This window comes from Microtus ochrogaster, unplaced genomic scaffold, assembly GCF_000317375.1.
Source record: "Microtus ochrogaster isolate Prairie Vole_2 unplaced genomic scaffold, MicOch1.0 UNK4, whole genome shotgun sequence".
Taxonomy (NCBI): domain Eukaryota; kingdom Metazoa; phylum Chordata; class Mammalia; order Rodentia; family Cricetidae; genus Microtus; species Microtus ochrogaster.
The window spans coordinates 17,816,845-17,836,320 of record NW_004949102.1 but is presented as its reverse complement, the minus strand read 5'-3'; the positions used below and the strand labels follow the sequence as shown (position 1 = coordinate 17,836,320).

The 19,476-nt window shown below is 39.8% G+C and overlaps 1 protein-coding gene across 1 annotated transcript in view; it reads right to left on the bottom strand.

The window, feature by feature from the left end:
• Nucleotides 1-19,476, bottom strand: part of Mgam2 (maltase-glucoamylase 2 (putative)) — a 75,444-nt gene that overhangs the window by 1,910 nt on the left and 54,058 nt on the right. Inside the window, exons 37-48 of the mRNA XM_013353236.1 lie at nt 18,809-18,947; nt 14,197-14,330; nt 13,885-13,919; nt 13,667-13,783; nt 12,965-13,113; nt 12,773-12,857; nt 12,110-12,166; nt 11,586-11,710; nt 10,528-10,616; nt 7,165-7,214; nt 1,770-1,943; nt 119-475 (exon numbers count right to left, since the gene is read on the bottom strand). Coding sequence (XP_013208690.1) covers nt 119-475; nt 1,770-1,943; nt 7,165-7,214; nt 10,528-10,616; nt 11,586-11,710; nt 12,110-12,166; nt 12,773-12,857; nt 12,965-13,113; nt 13,667-13,783; nt 13,885-13,919; nt 14,197-14,330; nt 18,809-18,947 — 1,511 coding nt within the window. The remainder of the gene's footprint in view (nt 1-118; nt 476-1,769; nt 1,944-7,164; nt 7,215-10,527; nt 10,617-11,585; nt 11,711-12,109; nt 12,167-12,772; nt 12,858-12,964; nt 13,114-13,666; nt 13,784-13,884; nt 13,920-14,196; nt 14,331-18,808; nt 18,948-19,476) is intronic.

The window sequence follows — 19,476 nt, the reverse complement described above, 5'->3', positions numbered from 1 at the left end:
GACTCACAGTTATAGGTGTGGTTGTATCGGGAAATGTGGGGCCAGTTGTACTGTCAGTAGTAGTTATTTCAGGAGCTGTGGTTGTCATAGTAATCACATCACTAGAGTTAGCAGTGGGACTCACGGTTATAGGTGTGGTTGTATCGGGAAATGTGGGGCCAGTTGTACTGTCAGTAGTAGTTATTTCAGGAGTTGTGGTTGTCATAGTAATAACATCACTAGAGTTAGCAGTAGAACTTGTAGGGAAAGGTGTAGTTATTTCAGGAAGTGTGGGTGTGGAAGTACTTTCTATTTCAGCTGTAGTTGTGACAGCAATACTGGTTGAGGGTTCAGTGCTAGATGCAGTTGTGTGAGGGCTTGTGGGAAATACACTGGTTGTATCTGGTGGGGGAAGTATAGGATCTCCATAAACCCAGATAATCTCTGTCATCTTTTCTAGGTTCACATTCTTTTCTGTCAGTTGAATTGTTAGTTTCTGCCAAAAAAGAGATCATATTAATATATTAGAACTTATTAAACATTGTATTGAAGTCACTGTGCAGCCTTTATCTTAGCCAAAAAAAAAAAAAAGGTACTCAATCTTCACAAAGTGTAAATGACACAAATCTCTCCAGGTTTTATTGGTCAGAGATGACCATGGTGAGGTGTTCTGGTGTAAAAAATGCTCTTCATCCCTTTCTTCACTCTCTCTTATATCCAAGTCACGTTGATCTCAAATATTCACAGTTGTGCTTAAATTTAACATTTATTTTGCTTTGTCATTTTATCATTAACATTACCTTTCCTGACAGCAGATTCATTTTGTGACCTTATTACTGTCACCCCTAATAATGCCTGACAAAGAGTAGGCATTAAATATGTTACAGGGTTTTCCAAAAATGAAACTCTGTGATTATTTTCTGCACCTAGGTTAATTAGAAACAATACTTTCAGAGTAAATTTGAATCTAGTAATCCTAAGTATATATTATTGTATCTAAGTATGTAACCAAGAAGACCACAGGGAGAAACATTCACTTGGGTGCTCAGAATTCTCATTTTCCAAAATCCCAGTACTGGAAGGGCATTATTTTCACCATTTAGAATCAGAAACTGTAGTTATCCATTTTCACTTCTTTAAACCATTCTGTTTGGGCTACTACATCCTTTATAATTAATCCATGGTCTGAAGTACTATTCAGATTCTAAAGCTAGGATTACACAGGTTGCTCTTTTATAAATACTCCATCTTACAGAATGTTGTTTCACTTGGGGCAAGCTGTCACTACAATAGTTTTAATAGTCGGATATTTATGGTACTCTGTGCTTTTACACAAATAAGCATAGCTTATACTATGAGTAAAGTCAAGTCACTTAATCATATAACAGTTAAGTACCAACTTAAAAGAAGAATTATTTTGCCCAGGGATGGGCACACTGCTGTAGGAAGGAGAGAGAAACTTTCACAACCATTCCTTGTCTTTAGCCTCTGAGCAAAATGTTGCTATGTTTTATTCGGTAGTCAAGAAAACTAATCTATTCAAAACAAATCAATTCATTAGTGATCAAAACAGAGAGAATATCATCAGACTACAGATCATCAATACCAGACTGCAAACAGAAGACCATCAATGTTGTTTACCTCACAGCCCGGTCCTCACAGCTTTTCAGAAGCACTCTTCTATAGATATACAATAGTTCTACCATGTATCACATATATTAGACAGCAATGGCAGCGATAATTCAATACAATAATAAAGTGAGTTTATGAGGCATTCCTTTCAGACATACCTGATTGTAGGGGTCACTTGTGAAATTGTTCTCAATGAATTGCTGGTTGTTGTAGGTAACACGGACATTTACCACAGAAGAGGAGTTTAAACCCCAGATTCTAACATATCCAACTTTCAGTGGATTTGAGTCACTCAGATACTGATTATGTAGGACCTGAATTTTCAAGGTGGTCTATAAAGAATTCATAAAAATAAAACATATATAGCACACAGGTAATAAACATAGTAAACTATGTTCTATGTGACAATGTAAAAATATTTTAATTATTTTCATTTTAAATGTTTTTAAAGATTTATTTATTTGTGCATTTATGCATATGAGTGCCTGCCTTCATGCACACCAGAAGAAGCAAACTGATCCCATTACTGATGGTTGTGAGCCCACCATGTGGTTTTGGGTATTGAACTCAGTACCTCTGAAAGAGCAATCAAGTGCTTTTAACTGCTGAGCCATCTCTCCAACTCTTGTTTCTATTTTATTTATTGAATATTTTATGAAGACATAGATCCTAAGTACCAACCATGACAAATTTGATGATGTCTGTGATGGATAATCTTTATTGACAATCTATCTAGAATCAACCGAAACTCAAACAGCTGGACACACCTGTGAAAGGTTTTATCTGAAATGGAAAAATCCACCCTAAATCTGGCCCATACCTTCTAGTGGCAGTCCACATAAGAAACAAAAGGAAGAAGGCCAGCCTGGTCTACAGAGATAGTTCCGGGACAGCTACGGCTGTTACATAGAGAAACCCTATCTCAAAACCCTCACCACCACCACCACCACCCCCCAAAAAAGGAAGCTTTTTCTTTTTTACTGTTTGTTTTCATTCTCTCTGGCAAACTTATCTATCCTGCTTATATGGTGTTAAAACCTTCACTAGTATTAACACCTACTCTACTGTTTTGAGATCCCAACATAGACTGAAGAGCAGCTGAAATATCCAGTTTTGTGAACCACAAAACTTCCAGATTTTTAGCTTTTGAGTCAAGTGACAACCATTATTAATCTAGGCAGGGAACGGCCTGTAAGCTATTCTAATAAATCTCCTTTATATGTGTATTCTTTGTGTGTGCGTGTGTGTGTGTGTATTATGTGATTGAGTGTGTGCATGCATGTGATTGAGTATGTGTATGTGTGTAACTGAGTATGTGTGTATGTGATTGAGTGTGTGTATGTATGTGTGTGTATGTATGTGATTGAGTGTGCATGTGTCTATGTGTGTGTGTGTCTATATATGTGTGTTTGTATCCATTCGATCAGTTCTGTTCCACTGGAAAATCTTAATACAATGACAAAGATAGGCATGTGAATCAAGAAAGGTTCTGGAAAATTTTTTGTTTGTATTCTTACTAATCTTGCAATAAAGTATCATTCCTTCTGTTTTTTCAGAAGAAGAAATTTTCCAGGACAGGCTCCAAAAAAAAAAAAAAAAAAGAAGAAGAAGAAGAAATTAAGGTAATAGGAGACAAAGTCATGCATTTTCACAGAGCTGAGTGACATAGATAGGGTGGAATGATGATATGCTGGCATAATACAAAAGCATAATAAACTGTCACTGAATTATAAAGTTTGAAAAGAACATAACAAATTGTCTAAACCATGAAGTGTCATATATAAAGATCAATGTAAGTTAAAATGAGATAAATTATAAGAAGTTACACAATTAAATTAAAATGAAAATCATAACAAAAATCCTATGGGTGTTAAGGAAATTGAAGAAAAGTGATTATGGGAATAGAATAGACATGAAAAGTATTAATGAGTATATGGAACTCTAGAAGTCCTAGAAGGAAAGTTAAGAGCTGCAGGCTACATGAGAGGGACAAGTAATGGGACCAGATAAATGAGGACTTGTACAGCAGGTGCTAACAGAGAAATGAAACCAGCTGAAACACAAGGCTAGGACAATTCTATGAAAAAATCAAGGAGACAGAGGCAGACAGGTAAAGTTACATGGGGCTTAATTCTGATGGCAACAATAGAAAGAGAAATAAAAATATTACATTACATTTTCACAAATGAACAAAGTCAAATGCAATGGTATATGACTATAATCCCAGGCCCTGGAGAGGGTAATGTGGAGGCTTGCTGGCTACACAGCAAGATCAAAACCAATCTGGGCAAGAGAGGGGAAGCATGGATCTCCCTGGGAAGAGGAAATAGAATAGATTCAATGGGTGGGGCTGGGGCAGGAGAGGGATCAGAAAGTATCACATGGGGGTGGGGCAATATGGAAACCTAGTGCAGAGTAAACTTATTGGAATCTATGAGGGTGATCCTAGTGAGGACTCCTAGTAGTGGAAGATATGGATCTGAACTGGCAATCTTGGTAGCCTGACAATACTTGCAGTGGTGGGCCTAGGTTGTGGGATGTAGAGATCCCATGGAAATACCTAAACATCCCAGAATGATGCTGGGAGAGAAGGTTGTCCTTTGAAAACTGACAGCAGGGGCACCATTGCTGAGGACAATGACTCAGCTCATTGAACATAGAGTGACTGAGCTGGTGCGAGCTAGGAGCCATCACCTCTGCTTCCTAGTTCCTGTAGTGTGAGAAGGTACTCTGCAGGATTTAGAAAGATAAACCTGGATACCAACCGAGCCTCAAAACCTACCACCTGCAATCTGTCTTGCCTGAAAGATGTGCTGGGGCAATGGTCTCCCAAAATGTCTGGGAGTGGCCAACTAACATCTGATTTAATTTGAGGCCCACTTCCCAAGAGGGAACCCATGCCCAGCACTGCTTGGATGACAAGAAACCAGAGACTAGATAGCTCAGACTCCTACAGTAGAACCAAACAAGGATGGTCTTAAAAAAATAAAATCAATGACACGATTCCTAATGATAGTCTCCTACACTCATAGATCTGTGCCTTTTTCGGTCATTATCAGACAGGCTTTCTCAGGCAGCAGACAACAGATAGGAGCAGGTTCAGAGACCCACAACTAGACATTATAAAGAGAGAGAGTATAAATTGGAGGTCTTTTATCAGATCCTTGGTGTGGGAGAATTGTCTGTATTCTGTTAATCATGTTATAAATAAATGCAGATTGGCCAGGTAGGAAATATAGGTGGGAAAACCAGACAGGAAGTAGAAATGATGTAATGAGAACAGGAGAATTCTGGGAATGAGGAAGTTGATTCTTCCCACTCCTGCCCAGATCACTGAAGCAACAGAATGTGATCTGCCTCACTGAAAAAGGTACTGAGCCACATAGCTAACATAGATCAGAAAAATGGGTTAATCAAGATGTGAGAGTTAGCCAGTGAGAGGCTAGAGCTAATGGGCCAATCAGCTTAAAATTTATGGAGACCTATGTGTGATTTTCTTTGGGGCTAAACAGTTGTGGGAAACTGGGCCGGATAAAAACCACAACAACAAACAGGGTCCCCATTCATGTTACAGGTCCCCTCTTCAGAGATCTTGGAAACCCCACAGAAGATGGGGACAAAAGACTATAGGAATCAGAGGGGATGAAGGACACTGGGAGAACACAACCCACAGACTTCACAAAGCAGGGCTTCTATGGGCTCACAGAGACTGAAGCAGCAAGCTTGAGGCCTGCATGGGTCTGCACCAGGTCCTCTTGTATATGCATGTTATGGCTTTTAGCTTGGTATTTTTGTGGGACTCTTAACAATAGGAGTGGCTATATCTCTGACTCTTTTGCCAGCTCTTAAGACTCTTTTCCTCCTGCCGACTTGCTTTGCCAAGCCTTGATGAGAGCTTTGGCCTTGTCTTTCTGTATCTTGTTTTGTCATGTTTGACTATCTTCTCTTAGAGGCCCGCCTGCTTTGTTCTGAAAATGAACCAGAGGGAAGTGGATCTGGGGGAGAAGAGAGATAGTTGGAGATAGGAGAAGTGGAGGGAGGGGCAATTGTGGTTGGTATGTATGGTATAATGGAAGAATCTATTTCCAATAAAAAAGAAAAAAGTTCTATTTCACTAAAGAGAGAGAGAGAGAGAGAGAGAGAAGGAAAGAATGAAGGAAGGAAGGACAAAAAGAAAAGAAACACAGAAGTCACAGCCATGCTCTTGATCCTGGCATCTGTGTTTTAAGAGAAATCTAAATAAACTAGCATTCAGAGGATCCAGCATAAATCATAAACACAAAACAAAGAAAATCTAAGTTCCCCCAGAGATACATACAATTGTAAGAGAAGACAGAGGGAAACTAAAGCACTGTTACACAGAGGTGATTGATTTGTGCCACACTGTTCGTGCTACTAGCCCATGTTTTAAGTCAACAGGTGAGTGATAAGCAGATTCTGGACTTGATATAGAAAGATTTACTTAATTCTCAGGAGACGAAGACAGATTGTCAATAGAATCATCCAACTTGCAAAGTATTGTTTTCTCTAATTTATTTATTTATTCCTCTATAATTGTCATTTCCCCTTGTAATTCTTATAGTTCTGCTTTTCTGAATAAGATATGATGAGCCATCTTTGCCTCTGGGCTTGGTCATGTATCCTTTACTTTGGTAATAGGAAATTAGTCAACTTGATAATAATGTAATTTTGAAGTAGGAATTTGGTATTTCCTTTTCTAATTTTTAAAGATTGCTTGTTTATTTATGTGTGTGTGCATGCCTGTGTGAATTTAGGTGAACTATGCACATTCAGGTACCTTCAGAGGCCAAAAACACTGGATCCTCCAAAACTAGAGTTACAGGTGGCTGTGGCCTGCCTGAAATGGGTGCTAGGAGCCAAACATGGCTCTTCCACAGAAGAAACGAGCACTTTAAACCATTGACCCTCTCTTAAGCCCCTCAGCGTTCACTTTATCACATGATTACTCCATAATCATGAAAAAGTTACCCATAAGATGATTTTATCCCATCTTCAGGTCAGCTGGCCACCAGTTATGCAAACAAAATCAAGCTCATCCAAACTGAGCAATACACAGAAGGCTATCCCCAGATATGTATGTGATCCAGCCACTGTCCGTTAAGTATTGGCCAGATTACCTGAACACTATAAAGTCATGATCTCAGTAAGCTTTTGTTGTCACATGACAATGAGGCTATGAAGTTATCGACTATACAGCAGTGTTACATAATGGATAATTTATATAACATTTACATTTCATATTGGTCAGCCAAAAAGCTTCTTATCCCTAGAAATAAGCTATACATTGATGGATCTATTTCCCCCAGGATAAAATGAGTTCCAAACTTCTTTTCACATAGTGAATGTATTCTGGATAAACATAAAATATGGACTATTTTCTTTCTGATTTTATTGTCAGCAGCATGAATAAAAAAGTAGAGAAAGGAAGTAGTTCTTAACATGTAAACATTATATTTTAATTAAAATTAAAGTTAGAGGATGATGTCTAATCTGTAGGTAAAAGAATTTATAAACTCAAGAAGGTAGGCTTACCTGTGTTGCTCTAAAGTTAGCCAAGAAATAAAATCCCTTTTCATACGTATCTGCAAACAAGAAAAAAAGAATACAGTTCCCTGCTTCAGTTGTAGCAGACAATCTCCTGTTGACTCTGAACTATCTAAAGTGGATCACAACAACTAACAAGGTATCTTTCATCTTCCTGAGAAGCAATAAAGATAATAAGCAGGCACTTGCCTTTTGTTTGCTTGTTTGTGTGTTTGTTTTGTTTTAGAAGTTTCCGTTCTCTAGCTAAGGCTGGCCTGGAACTCATGGGTAGCACAGTCTGTCTTTGAATCCTCACTGTTCTTTCTTCCACCTTCACAATGCCAGGTGTGTACCACTGTACTCATCAAAAACACAGTATTTGGTGTATAATACATGCTAAATAAATGTCATAGTTCAGAAGAAAAAGAAAGACCCTGGGCTTATCTCCAACACCAAAGGGAATGAATACAGTGCCACTTTTGATTTCAGGTTATTATCTGGCATGTGCTTTCTTATACACCCAGGACCACCTGTCCAGGTATGGTACGACCCACAAAAGGCCAGGCCTTCAGCCAGTCCCATGAGGGCATTATCTCAGTTGTGGTAAATGACTCTTCTAAACTGAGTGTATCTTGTGTCAAGTGAACACAAGCTAATCAGCACAACTATTTGACAAAAACTGCAGTACCAGACATGAGAAACCCCCACTTGAGTCAGAGTAGTGTAACATATTTGTCCAAAACATAGACTATTGCTATTTCCCTTGGTCATTTCTCAGAAGCTGAAAGCAAACCCCTATTACTGCAGACACCACATACTATGGACATGGGACTCATTAGATTTGAGCTGGGTCTAACCTGAAAGTCTCCTTCCTGTGGCCTAGCCTTCACAGTACCAGAAAGTAGTAAGTAAATTACTAAGGGAGGGGAGCCATCAATATTTCTATCCAGCTGTGACATCTAGGAACCAGAACAATGACCAGCATGGCAAGATTTCCCTGAGGTACAATAGCAGCACTTGTATCTTGGTGGCAACTGGCTGCTGTTCAATTAGACTTAAGGTCTCTTCAATTGGTTGAAAATTACACCTGGTACTAGAGACCTAGACAACTACCTGGGGCTGTGTATAGAGCTTAGGAAACCTACTACTACCATTTTACTAGACCAGCGTAATTCCTAATGGCATTCTAAAACCTATCCTTACACACTTAGATAAGGGTATCTCCCAGCCTCATCAGAGAAGCTTCTTTCTACAGCAAACAGACACCATAACAAAAGAAAAAGAAAAACACAAATGATCAAAATGCAAAGAACAATGGATCATAGGCAGCCCAAACTCAACATACATCTTCAATACAACTTCTCGGGACATCTGGAAAAGGGGGCAGAAAGATTACAGGAGCTAGAAGATCAAAAAATATCTGTTGTGAGATTGCTTCTCTTAGAAACAAAAAGAAGCTATATTCATGATGCCTAAAAACATGGCCGATTAGCCGGATAGTGGTGGTGCTCACCTCTAATCCCAGCACTCTGGAGGCAGAGGCAGGCAGACCTCTGTGAGTTTGAGTACAGCCTAGTCTATAGAGCTAGTTCCAGGACAGTTAGAACTGTTACACAGAGAAACCCTGTCTCAAAAAACAGACAAATAAAGGAATATGGCTGATTAAACAAGACTTAAACAATGATAACACCAATAAACTCACTAACACAGAAAGGGAAGGCTCCTGAGGTCCCACCCCTAGATGACGAAGTACATGCTGAGACCAGAAAAATTAGATTCTCCTGGGGATAAGTCCCCTAATTGGTTATATACAAAGTAGTGAGCTCTGAAATCATGTACACACAAGCCATGAGAGATTTGTTAATGTGTTCATAAATATGTTTGTCTGTGTGTGACAATAACAATAAAGAAAAAGGAGCCCATTAATTTTAAAGAGATTGAAGGAGGGGATGTTAGAGGGGTTAAAGGGAAGAAAGAAATGGAAGAAGTGATGCAATTATATTTTATTTTAAATTTTTAAATAAAAAAATTCAAAGAATTATATTCTTAAATGGATTTTTATGTAAATTTTAGCTAGGGTCATATATGCTGGAAAAGTCATCTAAAATGCAAATAAAGCTAATACTCAAAACTCAATTTGTAACAATGAAATTAATGTCATATAGGGAGCATAATTATAGTTAGATAAACTTTAAAATACCAGTTAGACAGTGGAGCACACCTTTAATATCAGCTCTTAGGAGCCAGAGGCAGAGAGATCTCTGTGAGTTCAAGGCCAGCCTGGTCTACAGAGTAAGTTCCAAGGCAGGCTCTAAAGCTACACAGAGAAACCGTGTCTCAAAACAAAACAAAACAAAAACAAACAAACAAACAAACAAAAAAACCAAACAAACAAGTTTAGAACATCCTCTTTATGACATATGGCCATAGTAATAGTAAAGATGTTTGTAAGGATCATATCTTAATATCCCTTTATGTGTCTGTTATTACATTCAGTAAAAAGAAACTTGATATAAAAATTAAATTTGCCATGCTTTCAGTTATTGAAAAATAAGCGTTTTTCCAGGTATATAACAACAGAATAACAAAAGACAACACAGCAATATACCTAAATGTAGTTGTATGTTTATTCTAATTCTCTACCCTTAAAGCTTTTGTATTTCATGCTTCAATGAGAATGATGAAAATTAAAAGGAAGAAGGTTTTAGATATATTAGTGAAGGAAAATAGACTATAATTTCAGAAAGTGTGGCTTTTTGCAAAATCAAAATATTATAGTCCAAGATAATACTAGTAAAAGTGAGAACAGGTTAACAGCAGCGTGCCGGTATTCTTTAGAAATGTCTGAGCAAGAGACTACTCTGACGATAACGATGGGTGGTAGTTATCTCCAACAGAGTGAGTGATAACCCAGCATGAAGACACAAAGCATGCCAAGTTTGAAGGATCCCCCTGGCAATTTTTGCTTCTCAATTTATGTGTCACCAAGAGTCTCCTGAGTGTCCCGACTTATGAGAAAAAAGATGCCTGATATTGTTTGCTGACCCAAGGAGAGCCTTAGCCCTGCCCTGTGAGGATGACTTCATGCTTAGCCTGATATCTGTATCCACACTGTGTTAACAGAGTGAGACAGTTCTGTGAGGGTAAGACCTGCCCTGGCGGAAGACATCACATCAGACTCATAAACTTCCAAGACTGGGGAACCATACCGGGTCTACAATAACTTGCAGTAGAATATATCTGAGCCAGCCAAAGTTTCAAACAGTAGGCAGCACAGAGGTAGGTTTTAGGGTCCCACCGGTACATGCTGAGCTTCTATTATACAGTGCTCAGAATGAGATGCAGGCTCTCTGGGGGTGAGGTCATACTTACCGATGCTTTGTCCATCATCCCAAAACATCTGACCTTCAGCTTCCCCTTTCTCATCCAAAGCAACAGTCAACCCCACAAAATTTTGTCGGCTATAAAAAATAAAACCAAATCATCAATCATTATTTTTCACTTGGTTGTAGGCTGTAAGAATAAAAAACATCTTCTAAAAACATCTTAATCCAGAAATAAACCACAAAACTCAAGGTGTTAAATATGTACAAAAAGTGACAAAGAATATAGTGAGATAAAACATAAGATCTAAGTCAAGAGAACATCATTTAAATTTTAATGAAACCTTTGTTAGCTTTGAATTTCACAGCTCAAATAGGCACATTTTCCAATATACCCATTGCAATTGTACAAAACCATGATGTGACATCAATTCCTTAGTAAGGTAATACCAGAAAATTAAAATTTCAACAGCTACAGGTGCCAAAGATTAAAATCAGACTACACAGGATGCCATTCACAGCCTTCCACGAGTTAACTGTTTCAATTGTATCTACTCAACTCATTTTTCACCTTTATTTCTTTAACACTCCCAGAATATCTCTCCTCGTCTTCAGATGTTCAAATCCTATTTATTATTCAAGAACCATCTCAGGGTCTGTTTTGGTAAAAATCATGTTTTTCATCACCGGCTGAAAGTCAACTGATTTTCTGTATCATTTTCATATGCTTTTTGACATTTGTGTGTGTGTGTGTGTGTGTTGAAAACTCTTTTTGAGTTCACCAAAAATCAGCCTGGAAATGGATGCTATATTCTCATGCAACCACGGCAAGTGAAGTTTCTCATTAATATTCTTCCTTTTCAAAAACATGGGAAGAAAACCAGGTTTCTATCCCTCAAAATATTTTTGTTCAGGGGAATTCTGTTCTTGATAAAAGACCTCAGGTGAAAGATCTCCCAGGGTTGGTTTCATGAACTTTTCTTCCTCCAGATCCTATCAGAAGGCACCCATGGAAGCCAGCCAATGGAATTCTAGCTTGAATTCTTTTGTTTATTTATCTGTATGTCCTGGGAAAGGGCCAGGTCATCAAACACTGCTTCATCATACCTGTAGTAAGTGTTCATTGCAGGCTCTTGCCAAGGCAGGATGTAGCCTCCTCTGACATGAACGTTGATGTGATCCAGAGGAGCAGCCAGTGTTTGCCAGTCACCTGTTGAGTCTTGGCCAGATCCCTAGAAGGAGGCACATAGAGGAGAAATATTGACAGGAAAAATCAATTAAATGAATTACATATTTTACTAAAACTTCTTTCTTACTAAGGAAGCATGTTGGAAGATCAGCAAAAAACTACAAAAATTAGGAAAAAAAATCTATTTTTATTTTTGAGTAAACCTTCGAAAACCTAGTGTTTTCTATGTAAGTCTAGAGAAGGTTTACGGTGGACGACAGGAGAAATAGGTACTCAGATGTTTCTTATGCCTTTATTCAGATCCCATTAATGCAGATCAGGCTAGGGATAGAAAGTCTGGAGATTGATGCTTTGTGGTTTGAGAAGTTAGGAGAAAGTCTTAATCACCTCTCTAACCTAGAGAGCCAGCCATCCAATTCCCCCAAAAAACATTCTAACTCACCGTGCTATGGTCATACCAGCGGGCTCTGGGGAAATAAGCTTGGATCTCAAAAGTGTTCTGAAACATAAAATCAGTATGTTTCTGTGAATATTCCAACTGGAAAACAATATTAATCTTTAAAACACTTTCTATAGAATTAAGATTAAGGTGGAATTTTTATTAGTGATGTCAAGAATTTGAGAAATCTTAAGGAATACACTTTGGAAACGTCTCTTCAAATAGGTAGAAAAAATGTTTCAATTAGTGAAATTATAAAAGTACTGGCTCACAGAATACCCAACTGAGAAATCAATGTTGGAAAGCTTTCAGTAATATCTTGGGGAGAAAAAACATCAAAAGATCTTTGTTTGATGTTCTAGGAAGTTATCTGTTTGAAAATAAGGAAGTGAGCAAGACAGGGAACTGTTTTAAATGTTTTCCCTGGAGCTTGTGAATGTCTCAGCAGGAAGAAGCATCTTTCACCAACCCCCAAAAACTTGAGTTCGAGCCCTTGAGCCCAAGTGGTAGAAAGAAAGAACTCAGTTGTAAACGTTGTCTTCCAAATATCTGCACATGAGCACACAGAGATAAGCTCATATTTTCTTTTAATTAGAAATAAAAAAACGTTTTCACTGTGGTTTTAAATCATGTTATTGGAAGATGTCTGTTCCATGGGAAACTCACACTTTCCAGAACGGGGCTGATCAGGATAGCCGGGCCCAACATGAACTGTTGGTCTATATCCCATGTTACACTGTCATTTGTGAACCTGAAAAATCCAATATGAAAAAACTCATTCCTAGGCCTATCACCATTGCAAAGAGTTATTTACAAACATGCCCAGACTCACTGCTTGGAGAAAGAGGCAACACTCACTCATGGAGAAGGGGTCGGATGACGGTGCTGCCCTCAGCGTGAGCTTTATGCATCAAAGTATAGAGATATGGCAGCAGGGAGTATCTGGTCTGCAGCACTCTCCTTGAGTACTCCTCAAAGGTTGAATTCCAGGCCACGGGATCTTGTCTCTAAAGGGGTGAGTGACCACATGGTAAGTTCTTCCTCATTACATCCCAGGGATCTCAAAAGAGGACGACAGGCCGTGTGCAATCTCTTCTCTAGCCATTTCTAGTCTCCCCCTCTCTGCTCCCTCTGTCACCTATAAAACTAGTGTAGATGCTCTTTGTCACCGATTCTCAGGTCCCTTGAACAATCAACCTTTGGCTTTGTGGCTGTGTAAGCCTTATCAATAGGCCCCTATGCAGCACTGATTTATCAACGATGCTTTGAGTAAATTACCAACTCAATATTCTGTCAAGCAAGGGAACACGTTATTTTGTAGTTCAATGCAGGAGCTAGAAAATACCTTTTCTTGGCAAAAAAATATGCCTCTAAGAGGTAAAGAAAATTGTACTATTAAGAGTTTTTGATAACCTTGGAGTTCTGAACTTTGTAGATATTCAAAAACATGGATGTCCTGGTGGTCTTCATGATAGGTCAGGAAACACTTCTATAATTTTGAAATAAGCTGTGATTTGATATTTGTTAATAAATCTGCAGCATGAACAATGGCTGCCTCACCCTACTTCCTGCATTGTTGTGGTTCCTGGAAAATGGATAAAATGCTCCCAGCTGCATCCACCGGATACACATCTCATACTCAGCATCTCCAAAGAACCCACAGATGTCTGCTCCTGTCTGAGAAGAAGCAAAGTCAGAGTATCAACTGCGTATTCTTCCAAAACAGACACACAGACACTAAAATCTGGGCAAGGGGCAACGGTTCCAATCTGACTTACATAAGATATTCCGAAGAGACTGAACTCCATTATGCCTGCAATGAGACATAACAGCCATGTTAAATGAAGGCAACCCTTGGGTAGGAGAGAGGAAGCTCAACCTTTTCTTCTGCTTCATTAACAGCCCTGGGAAATTTCTGATGAATATATTGAGAGATGGGTATAAACTAAAACTCACACTGACAGAACATTCAAGTTTTACTGACTTGACTGCCCCCTCAACGCCAATCTAAACATACACAGTATAGCCCAATTGTACCCCTCTAGTTCCGGTCCTACCACCAGCAAAGGCCCCTAAGAACAACCACACACCAATGATGGATTTCCCCAGCTGGTCCCAGGCAGCTGTGTTGTCTCCCAGCCAGTGTCCTGCCCATCGTCCAGAAGAGGGGAATGTGGAGCGGGTGATGACGATCCCTCTCTGTCCTGTCACCTCTTGCACAGCTCTGGTTGGGGAAACAAGGAGGTGAATTTGAAGCTCTGTACATGGGCCAGTAGAACGGTTGCTCTAAGAACCAGAGGACTTCTTCCAGGAAAGAAGCCAGATAAGAGTCCCAATCAACCTCACGGCAGGCTTGAGAGATATACATGTACCTAGAGTAAGGAACTTATCTTCTTTTTAATTTTTTAAATTTATTATTCTTATATGTTATATCTCAACTGTAGTTTTCCCTCCCTCCCCTTTCTCGTAGTTCTTCCTCACCCCCACCCATTCTCCAGTTTCCCTTCAAAAAAGGGCAGGCTTCCCAGGGATATCACCAAACATGGCATATCAGGTTACGCAGTGCAAATATCCAGAAATAAGCTCAACCTGGACTATCGGAGGATTTCTAGCAGTTGGATAGAAGCCAAAATTCCCCAGGAACTTGTGGAACTGGTACAGTTCTCTCTTCTATCTACAACAGAAAACATTCCCTTAACCATACCATATAGTTCTCATGTTGTCAGTTTTTTCACCACCCCAGTGTGCTCACTCTCCTGAGCGCACCCTCTACATCAAGATTAAACTTGTGCCTTGTCTGAACACTTCAGTTGGAGTGGTAGTTTCTTTCTTTGTAGTCCCAAAATTTTATACCTGATGAGAGGAGGCTAGAGCTGTGTAAATGAAGCAGCATTATGAAAGAGCAACAGAGAAATGAAGAAAAAATAGAAAAGATAAAAATAAATAAATAAATAAACCAAATAGAACGATCTAGAGTTCTTTATGACTATGGGAGATGGGGATTGTGCTCAGGGTGCTGCGCTTTGATTGCATGGGAGTTTCCTGCATGGAAGAGGTTCTTAGTGATATATTGAAGGGATTAAACTCTCCCACTTTTACAACTCAATTTAAATTGCAGCTCCCTGACAAGGGCCTTTTACCCCCAAGGCCCTTACATTCAGGGTGAAGGGAGAGAGAACAAACACAGTGAGCCAAGTCATCCTTGGGGTGTCTGGAGGACAAAGCCAGTTGCCAGCCCTCTTCTGAGTCAAGTTGGGACCTGCCCAAGTTTGTGCAGATGTGTCCAAAAATGATAAGACTAAATCTCAGCCAATTAGAAATACATTAATGTAACTGCTGCTCACGTAATCAATTGTATAAATGTCCCTGCAACTACCCTTAACTGTGCTTAAAAGGAGCCTGCATGTTCCTCTCAGGATCATCACCATTTTGTACAGGTGAGCAGCCCCACATGCATGTTGGTATAAAAACGCTCTTTGCTGTTACATACTATTTGATTCTGGGATCTCCTTCAGCGTTCCCTTGAACTCTACACTATATATACATATATATCATATATGATACGGTGTCCATCACCCAGTGCTTTTGGCTTGCACTTCTGGGTTCCAGGGCCGCGCATGCACCAACAATCGCTTAGGCAATTTACATAGCCACCCAGGGCCCTCAACCCTACATGATCTACGTGCAGCATGGTCATGTCACCTATGCATGATGCAGCTGTGCAAACCCTTGTGCGCATGCATAAGCCCCTGTGCACATGTGCTAGGTAACCTTTAAAAGCTGTACATGTCCGGTCCACACTCTTTTCCTACAGTGACTTCCTCAGGCCTGCACACATATCTTTCTTTCTCTTAAGAAACTCTGAAAGTGGATTTTGTTGTTTCGTGATCTGTTCTCCTTCGCGCCTGGGAATTTTATTATATATATAAAGTTTACAGAAAAGTCTGTCTTAGACTGAAGTCTGAAAGTTGGAAGAGGACATCTGGGAATGTTTTCTTCAAATAAAACAATTACCTACACAGGCAGAAATGCTGAAGGCAGCCATTTCAGAACTCAGAAGCCACTTGAAACACCTGGCGCGAGTGAGAAGGAACCACAAAACATGCAACAAACCCGTTTAGGAGTTTATTGGAGGGGGCGTGTACAGGCCTGGGAGGGAGAGAGAGAAAGATGGTGCGTCCTGTTTTTAAAACCTTTCTAGGTGCACAGGGGGTTGACGTGGCTATGTCATACTGAAGGACCAGAAAGAGTAGAGCCAAAAATCTAGGTTAGCCGGTTCAGTGACTCTGTTCCAGGATCTAAAGTTAGATTATAATCTTGAGAAATGGAAAGTTACCCCCTTGTGATTATCACTGGTATTTTCAGAATATTCATGATGCCCTCCCTACCCCCTTTGGGTTGTGGTTTCTTCCCCTAAATACTCCCTCTCCCAGCTACTCAGGGTCGAACTTCTCTACCCCTGTGTGGGAAATGAGTTTCGGCCCCAGCGCGCCTCGTGTGATTGCAGCAAGGACAGTCTCTAGTGAGTTCCTGGAGGGGGGGGGGTCGTGTTATCCCGAGACTTGAGAAAGAGTCTCCCCACTCCGAGAGTCTTAAAATACGCAGATGATGGGGTTTACAATGTGTGCAAGGGCTTAGCTAAGTCATACATGGATATAACCACGCATGCATGCATGTGGGTCACTTAACATTCAAGCACTTCTGCCTGAGGGCTTGTCTGCACACGCATGGCTTTAGAACCGAGAAGTGCAGCTTTATTTGTGCCTGAATAATTATACCACTGATCAATAAAGAAATAAAATCATCTCCCCCCCAAAAAAAAATCTGAAAAATCTTTTCAAGACAGTGAGCTTTGTGACACTCTCCCTTAAGGCTCCTTTAGGCTATTCCCTGGTAACCCTACAGTCCACAAAGAACCAACAGCTTCACAGTAAACAAAGGAATCTGAATCCCTTCCTGTTCTATTAAAAAGTATTCTCCCCAAAAACTTCAGTCCTCCAGACATTGTCTATTCTGATATCTGTGACCACGTGGTTTGACTCAGACCTCAGATCAAAACTGAGAAAAAAATTTTCCACCTGTAAAGAATTAGTTGCCAAAACTTCAAGCACTGTACTGGCACCCTCATGGGTTGTCAGGCTGTGATTTCTGCTTAGGTAAAACATTTGGCTCAGATTTTAAAAGCAATTCCTGGAGGATAAGAGTCATAGAGAACTTTGCAAAAGAAATGCACATTACTGGGCGTCTTAAGCACTATGCACGCCCAGACTCCAGTACATTCCCAGAGAAGACGGCAGCAGCTGAGCTGAAGGGCAGGCAGAAGCCTGAAATGAAAGGTGAGCACATCATTTGGTCTCTTAAGTATACACGCATCTTCTTTTTCACTTTGCTAAGTAAAAAATGACTTAAAGAGTCCAGGCTTTCACTGTGCCTGGAGCGGGCTCCAGTAAGACAGTCACCTTCCAGACTTTAAGCCTTTGACCTGACTTTCACTGGAGTATTCTAATTCTTTTTAAAGCAACTTCAGGAATTCTTTCTCTGCTCCTTTAAGATGCAAATCCTTTTTAAAAAGCTGATTGTGTGGGATTTTAGAACCAGGACTGTCTTCCTCAAGGCCCAGAGTGCCTTTGTAATGTAGTCAATGGGGGAAGGTAATGGGCCCCTTGCCCTCAGGCTCTAAAGGAGAGTTGGGGGTCAATCTTTAACAAAGTTACCCTGGTTCAAGGAAGGAGAAAGCGTCTTCTTTCAAAGACCAGAGAAAGTACCTTTCCTGAGGTGGGGGGGGGAGGGGGTGTAGGAGGTGTAAGTAGGGAAATCAGTGACTACAGAATCTAGAAAAGTAGCTGATCAAATGAGAACAGAAACAACAGCCAACCTTGTGGATAATGGAAGAGCTATAATTTATTATTAGAAATGTTCAATATTCAATAATAATGACAAATGACTCAAAAAATGTAAGGAAAAAAAGTAGCCAATAAGTGACTTTTAGATATAAAACAAAGAAAAACCAGCCTACAGTCCACAACCCAGAGAAACTAGACAACAAAGAGGACCTTAAGAAAGACATACATGGATCTACATAGAATGGCGAAAAAAAATCAAGATCTCTTGAGTAAATTGAGAGTGTGGGGATCACAAGAGAGCATAAAAGGGGAGAGAGGAGAGGGGAGAGGAGAAAAATATATGACTCAATAAAAAAAAAGAAAATAGGAAAAAAATAGGAAAAAAGAAACTGTTGCAGAAGGGTCTTGGTAGAGAAGGGGTTTACACAAGATATTATAAATATAATCAAAGAACTATAAGAAAGCGTGTCTACTAAAGAAAATATGGTCTGTCAAATCACTAAATGGATACTGAAGCAGGATGAAAGGTGGGGAAATGACAGGGACAGAGACAGGGTAAAGGTGCTTAGCTTGGTGAAGAGTCAAAACTTCCAGTCCAATGAACAACATTTGCTTAGAGACAGTATTCTTTTTATCTAGAAGTATTTTAAATAAGACGACGAGATGGCAATGGACCAAGCTAAAGGTCTAAGCACATTTGCCCCCTGAATAGAACCTCATTGCTTTCCCCATATTTCCCTGAAACAATCTGGGAGTCTCACAAGCAAGATTATAAACTATGTGTATAGTGAAAATACACCTTAATTCCTGGGGCCAACCTTTTCTTTATCTTTACTAATAGTGACAAAAACACACTCACTCATAGGTGGGTCTGGTCTGGGACCACCCGTACAGGTTGTGCACATCATAGTGCCGCACCCGGGAGCCATCTGGAAGGATCTGCTCGCTCTCCATGCACAGGGTCTTGCTGCTCAGGCCCAAATTCCTGGCTTCTAAATCTGAGGGGGAAATACTGAGTTATTTTCCAAACATCTTGATTCATATATTGGCATGTCTATCATAACAGGTCTAATTACTTAAGATTTTTAATGGAGAAAAGCAACATCCTGTGATTTCAAAATCCATTAAGGCTGAGAAGAACATAGAGTCTATATGCTCTCCTTTTGCTCCAACTCAATGTGTGGACCACCTCATTTCTCACCATGACAAACACCTTTGTTGTTAGGACAGTTCCTTCCACTAGATGGTAATGTTCTCAAGGGAATAAATAGATCTTGTTCAGATTAATTCTGTGCTGATGCTTCTGAATCTTTCTGGCTTGTCAGCATTTGACAAACAAATATTAAATTAAGGGAGGAATGAGATGGTTGGATGGATGGATGGATGGATGGATGGATGGATGGATGGATGGATGATGGATGGATGGATGGATGGATGGATGGTTGGATGGATGGTAGGATGGATGGATGGACGGGTGGGTGGGAGGATGGATGGATGGATGGATGGATGGATGGATGGATGGATGGA